At 39.9% G+C, this 6,483-nt stretch overlaps 1 protein-coding gene across 1 annotated transcript; it reads right to left on the bottom strand.

Annotated features, from left to right (window-relative positions):
* Positions 1-3,304: 3,304 nt before the first annotated feature.
* Positions 3,305-3,895, bottom strand: LOC117509035 (claudin-3-like). Its single transcript, XM_034168849.1, has one exon. The coding sequence runs from the start codon at positions 3,893-3,895 to the stop codon at positions 3,305-3,307; it is 591 nt and encodes a 196-aa protein (XP_034024740.1).
* Between the last annotated feature and the right edge of the window lie 2,588 nt (positions 3,896-6,483).

Raw genomic sequence — 6,483 nt, 5'->3', positions numbered from 1 at the left:
AGCTGATAAAAGTGCTCCGTCGCGATGTTTCGACCGTTAGAGGTCTTCCTTAGGCGTTGGAGCATAGTAAAAAAGTAAAAATAAAAAACAAAAAAGTAAAAAGGTAAAAAAGTAAAAAAGTCTTGAAAAAGACTGTTAATTCAAGTCCAAAGCAGCAGGTAGCAGTCTCAGTGTAAACAGTCCCAACAGAGAGCCAAAATTCTGATGTGTAGCCAGACATACAGGTAATACAGACATACAGGTTCAGTTACAAGTCGAGGGGGTAGATATTGAAAGGGTACATGAAAATAAGTTTCTGGGGGTGATAATAGATGATAAGATAAACTGGAAGACTCATATAAAACATATACAAAGTAAACTGTCAAGAAGCATTTCAGTTCTAAACAAAGCGAAACATATTCTGGACCACAACTCACTCCGCATTCTTTACTGCTCACTGGTTTTACCATATTTACAGTACTGTGCAGAGGTATGGGGTAATACTTATAAAGGTACAACACAATCACTATCAGTAATGCAGAAAAGAGCTATAAGAATTATTCATAATACTGGCTATAGAGATCAGACAAATCCACTATTTTTACAATCCAAAATCTTAAAATTCACAGACTTGGTTCATTTTCAAACAGTACAAATCGTGTATAAAGCAATAAACAATTTACTTCCAGCAAATATTAAAAATATGTTTTTTAACAGATCAGGGGATTGCAGTCTGAGGGGGAAATTTAATTTAAAGCATCAGTGGGCACGAACAACATTAAAAGGTTTCTGTATTTCTGTCTGCGGGGTGAGGATGTGGAACAGATTGGGAGTGGGGCTCAAGCAATGTCCAAGCATGAACCAGTTCAAACAGCGGTACAAAAATATGTTTTTTTCTAAGTATAGGGAGGAGGAAGGGTAATGAGGGTTAGGGTGTTTTTGTTTTTTTGCTTCGGCTTGTAAATATATAGTATTTTGTATGTAAGTAGGTATGTGTAGGTGTATATTTATGTTTGTGTATATATATATATATATATTGATATCGGTTTAGGTGTGTAGGAATCTATGTGTATATGTGGCAAAGGGTATTACTGGTTGTGGGGAAGAAGGGGTAGGGAAAAATAAGCTGATGCTTCACCCTACCCCTTTTCGGACATGTTGGGTACACAGTAGGAACTTTTTTATTGTTGTCTTCACTGATCTATCTTGTAATTGTTGTTGTATCAAATGTTCGAAATAAACAGTTTTCATTCATTCATACTGTGCTATCTCATGATATGAATCAATAACTAGTTAGTTGGCTTCTTGTTTTGAATTCAACCAGTGAATAGCTTCAATTCAAAGCTTCGAAGCACACTTTGAGGTTTCCAAAGACTGCTACATGACTAGCAATACAATGTTTGTGTTGAATTATGTGATGTTGTGTGGTGTTACTTTGCTGTCTAATCTTATGAATTGATAACAAGGTTTTGTAGCTTATTCTGCAATCTGCTTTAAATTCAGTCAGTGAAATAGCTTCACTTCAAAGCTTCAAAGCATGCTTTGAAGGTTCTAAAGACTGCTACATGATGAACACACTAACGTTTGTGTTGAATTATGTGATGCTGTGTGATGTTCGTAAAAGTACACGGACAAAATAAGACATAAGTAGCGCAAAGTTGAGGTTTGAACACTGACAGCTGTCAGTACACAATCATTTTTGAAAGTATCACGTCCAGAGTAAGAGGTGAATGAAACTCCTTTTCTGAGCGTGAATGATTTGTCCAATAATATTAGATAAAAACAAACATGAAAAACAATGCTGCATCACTGATGAAAGTTTGATGCTCAAATTAAAACTCATCCATAGACCACAATGATGATTAAAGGTTTCTGACCTTCCATCCTTTCATATGACCGGCGACCCAGCGGGGCAGTGGGCTTTACTCTGACCGACTGAAAGGAAGTCAGATTGAATGAAAACACTGTAATGACGTGTTGTAACACAATGCAGACTGACTCTGACAGGCACTCAAATACTCTGACGCTGAGCAAACCAAACTTATTTCTGATTCATTAATTATGCTGCTTTTCTCAATATTTTGAAGGGACAGTGCGTTATCGCCCTCTAGTGACCAGTCATCCCTGAAGCTTATATTTATCAGCAAACATGACAGAAGAACCAGTGCAGAAAAACACAGTTGGGTTTTTTTTTTTTTCAAGGTTGACTTTGGTCAGCATTTTTCCATACGATGGTTAATGTGGGGGTGGTGGCCAAGTGGTTTGTGTGCTTGGTTTCAGTACAGAAGGTTCTTGGTTCAAACCTCACCCCTCACCTCATCAATCAATCAATCAATGTCCTTTATTTAACCAGGTAAAAACTCATTGAGATTTAAAACCTCTTTTCAGAGTGAGCTGGCAGCACAAAACAAATTACAGCAAACACACAAAACAAAATACAGTCACCATTTTCACATTACAGAAAAACGAGTGGAATTTCATGATTACACAGTGACGTCACAAGATCCAATCGAGCTGATTTCTGTCTTTTATAATCACCTTAAATTTACCCAAAGATACAAGATGTGTCATCTACACATCATTCCAGGAAGACGGGGCAGAAATGTTAAAATTAGTCTTAATAACGAGCACAGTGCTCAAGTTATTCATATTTATTACAAAGTCGGTCTCTCCACACATGAAATACCCCCAGAGATCAAGAACCTTTTGGCTCCTCCGCTGTTATTAAAGACGAGTTTCGGACCATTTATATTAAATTATGACAGTGGAGATCATGCATGTGACTGTGCACACAGTCTGAAGGGCCATTCAGTGCATGTGTTCAGGGAATTAAACACGTGCACTGTGAAAGACCCATGACAGGAACTGAGACTGTTTTTTGTACAAGAAAAAAGTTTTTATGGTGCATTTAATTAACTTTATAACTCCCAGTTTTTATATGAAAACAAAAGGTTTTTGTGTGTAAGAAGTAAGAAAAACAATCTATCAATGAAACAAGTGAAAAATAAGGAGAGATTTGTTGAAATGAGAGTATTTTACTCGTGTGGTGAAGTGTTACATCTTTTACAAATAAAGCAGCATGAAAATCTTTTGGTGAATCAAAAATTGTTTAATCTCAAATATGATTCAAAACAAGATGTTTCAGAGACTCTTTCACTGAGTCAGATTTGTAAAATTATGATCTAACAACAAGTCCTTTACATTTTTGGAGTTCAGTTGTCTTAGAAAAATAACAAATAAAATCTGCTGTAAATAATCCAGTTCTTGAGTTCCACATCAGAGGGGTTGTGATCAGAGCTCATGCTGGTTGTGGGTTCACGTCCTCCTAAACGTTCAGGTCCGTGCTCTGGTCCACCTGCTGCACTTCAGTTTTAAAAATGCACCAACTGGAGGCCAGAAACATGCCCCCCATCAGCATCAGGGCAAAGGAGGTCCAGCCGAGGTACAGCGCCGGACCCCAGGTTCGCCGCAGCAGAACAGCGCTCTCCAGTGGCTGACTGGTGTGATGGCACGTCCACGCCACGGGAACCAGCAGCAGGATCGCACACAGCACAAAGAGAGCACCAGAAAGCACCTTGATCTGGCCCCGCTTGGGGAAGAACACGGCCCCGACTGTACCCGTCACCACAGCCAAGGCCCCGGCTCCGATGGCAGCCATGATGAGCGCTCTCCACGTACGAAAGCTCCCAGACAGAGACATGAGGGACTTGTAGAAGGAGCAGTGCAGGCTCCCATCATGGCCGAAGTCCCAGTGGTCCCATTCCAGCCACACCCCGTCCCAGTAGACAGGCAGAGTGGCTGTGGTGTTGTCCAGGGTGCCGCTGACGTTCCACAGAGCGAGGCAGCGCGTCAGAACGGCACAGAGCCACCCGGTGAGGCCCAGAACCAAAGCCGCCAGCTCCAGCTGCCGCTCCATCACCTGGCCTGCTGTGTACTCTCTGACCAAACGTGCACGCTCTTACAAGCTCGTGGTCGACTCTAATCCAAACTTGAAAATGAAATATTTTTGACTCAGTTAGCACCAAGTTTTCAGTGAGGAAGAGATTGTGCTGTTAGATTTCAGGTAGATTTTGTCCAAGATTCACTCAAACTGCAGCTACACACTGACTGACTGACTGCCAACAGCTGAAAGTCCACAACTGACCACATATAAGTGACTTTAAGCACAAAGCCTTGGATGACGTCACAAAGACAGTTTCAGCACAGCAAAAAAAAAAAAAACTGCCGCTGTGACGTCATACAGAGTGCTGTGCCGCGTCGAATGGGATGGCGCGAATCTACGTCACTTCCGGCTAAGTGTCGAATCTGATACTTCACTGGCCGCCTGATGAAAACACGCTCGCGCTGGTTTAATTGTCTGGTTTGTTTTTGACTCTAACTTGAGATTTATACACCAAACTGACCTGAAATGAACCATTTTACATTAAATTGACTTTATTGACGATTCTGACCCCTTTGGAAAGTGACCAAATTACATGTATTTGTACTAAGTTCGGCGATGTTTACATCGGACATAAATGGCCACCAGAGGGCGCTGCGGTAAAGTCCGCGGCAACCTTTTTTTAAATCATTTATTCACACAAATATAAATAATGCAGGCTAATAAAACAAATAGAACATAAAACACAGAACAATGGCTCGAGGTGTGCAAACAGATAAAGGCATTAAAATAAAGAGCTTACATAACGGGATACATAAAACAGATTAAAAGTTAAATTCTCTTAATAAAGTTTTGGTTTTAACAGTTTTTTTTTTTTTTTTTTTGTTAGTGCAGTGTTTCAAGGTCTCCAAATATGGTTTCAAATAAGCCAAGAAAACAATGAAATTGGGTTTTTGATTAAATAAATGTGCTGGTGTGTATTATGAAATTTGATCAGCTATGATTTTTTTAGTAGGGGTTTCGTCATTAAAGTATCCAAATAACACAAATTCCACTTTAAATTGAAGATGAATGTCCAGATTCCTGTTTTAAAACAAGAGAAATATCGTTCCAAAAGATATAACAAAAAATACAATCAAAGAAAAGATGAAGAATGAATTCCTCAGAAAGCTGACAAAATGTACAAAAGGGGTCCACATTCAGTCTGTATTTCCCAACAACTGAGTTAACAGGGTATGGTACACCAGATGGAATGGCATCAAACACAATAGCATATTCTTTTGGAGGCACTGGTATATTGAATTTGGCTAGAAATTCACCATAAGAACAAAGATAACCATCTTTATTGAGCAGCTGACTTACCGATATGATATCATTGTCAACCCAATTCTTGAAAAATAATGTTTTGTCTTCTGTTTTACTTTCCTTTTGTTGGTTTTTTTTTTCTTCCATCATCAGTATTGCATTTGTTTTGTTTTATTTTTTGCATATATTCATAATGAGAATCATTTTATATTCACAGTGCTTTGTTTAATTGCTATTTTCTCAATTAAAAATTTTCATAATTATTGTTGTTATTGTCGTTAAAGTCACCTGTCACAATTATCCCTGTCAAGTGCTGCTCTCAAGTTCCATTTCGAAGTACAAGGGTAGGCTGAAAAGTTCTAAGGCTCACCAAAAAGGAGAAATGCCATTTCAATAAAACTTGGCATGCATTAAGTTCAACTCTTCTGATGACTAACTGTGTTATTTTCTTCCAGGTTGTGAGGTAGTTTGTGGTTCATAGCCAAGTTTGAAAGTTCGTAATAGAGGGAAATGGCAAAAATGGACAAAATCTGGCATCGTGGTGTGATTAAGTACCTGCATAAGAAGGGGTTAAAGCCCAAGGACATTCATGCGGATATGGTTGTTACATTAGGGGATGAAGCTCCCTCCATATCTACAGTGCAGAAGTGGGCAGCTGAATTTAAGAGGGGCAGAGAGAGCCTTGAAGACGACCCAAGGTCTGGGTGGCCTGCAACAGCCACAGCCCAGAAAAACATTGACCTTGTTCATGAAATGGTGATGGACGACAGACGATCGACGATTAATCAGCTAGCAGATGCTGTGGGAATATCCCGTGAGAGAATTGAACACATTCTGCATGAAGAAGTTGGAATGTCAAAGGTGTCAGCTCGGTGGGTGCCACGTCTTCTGATGCCTGATCAGAAACGCACCAGGCTAGTCATGTCGAAGGCAAACTTGGCGCAATTTGAAGAGGATCCAGCCAATTACATGGAACGTTTTCTTACCCAGGATGAGTGTTGGGTTCACCACTTTGAACCAGAGACAAAAAAACAATCAATGCAGTGGAAACACCCAAGGTCACCACCTCCAAAGAAGGCCAAGGTCGTTTTGTCTGTGGGGAAGGTCATGGTTTCAGTTTTCTGGGATGCCAAGGGCATTGTGTTCGTGGACTATCTTGAAAAGGGACAAACCATAAATGGACAGTACTTGTTGTGTGTTGGGGGGTTTTGCTGGATGTTTTTGTGTTGTTTTCTTTTCTTTGCTCTCCAGGTGGTATGCAAACTGGTTTTTGTCTGTGGAGAAGGTGCTGGCAGAAGAATCCTTCACCCTCATCAACA

Source organism: Thalassophryne amazonica, chromosome 4, assembly GCF_902500255.1.
Source record: "Thalassophryne amazonica chromosome 4, fThaAma1.1, whole genome shotgun sequence".
Taxonomy (NCBI): domain Eukaryota; kingdom Metazoa; phylum Chordata; class Actinopteri; order Batrachoidiformes; family Batrachoididae; genus Thalassophryne; species Thalassophryne amazonica.
This window is presented reverse-complemented; position numbering and strand designations above follow the sequence as displayed.

Bases quoted from the DNA above. Each gene is read 5' to 3' on its own strand.
- LOC117509035 (XM_034168849.1), bottom strand. From the start codon at position 3,895: ATGGAGCGGCAGCTGGAGCTGGCGGCTTTGGTTCTGGGCCTCACCGGG.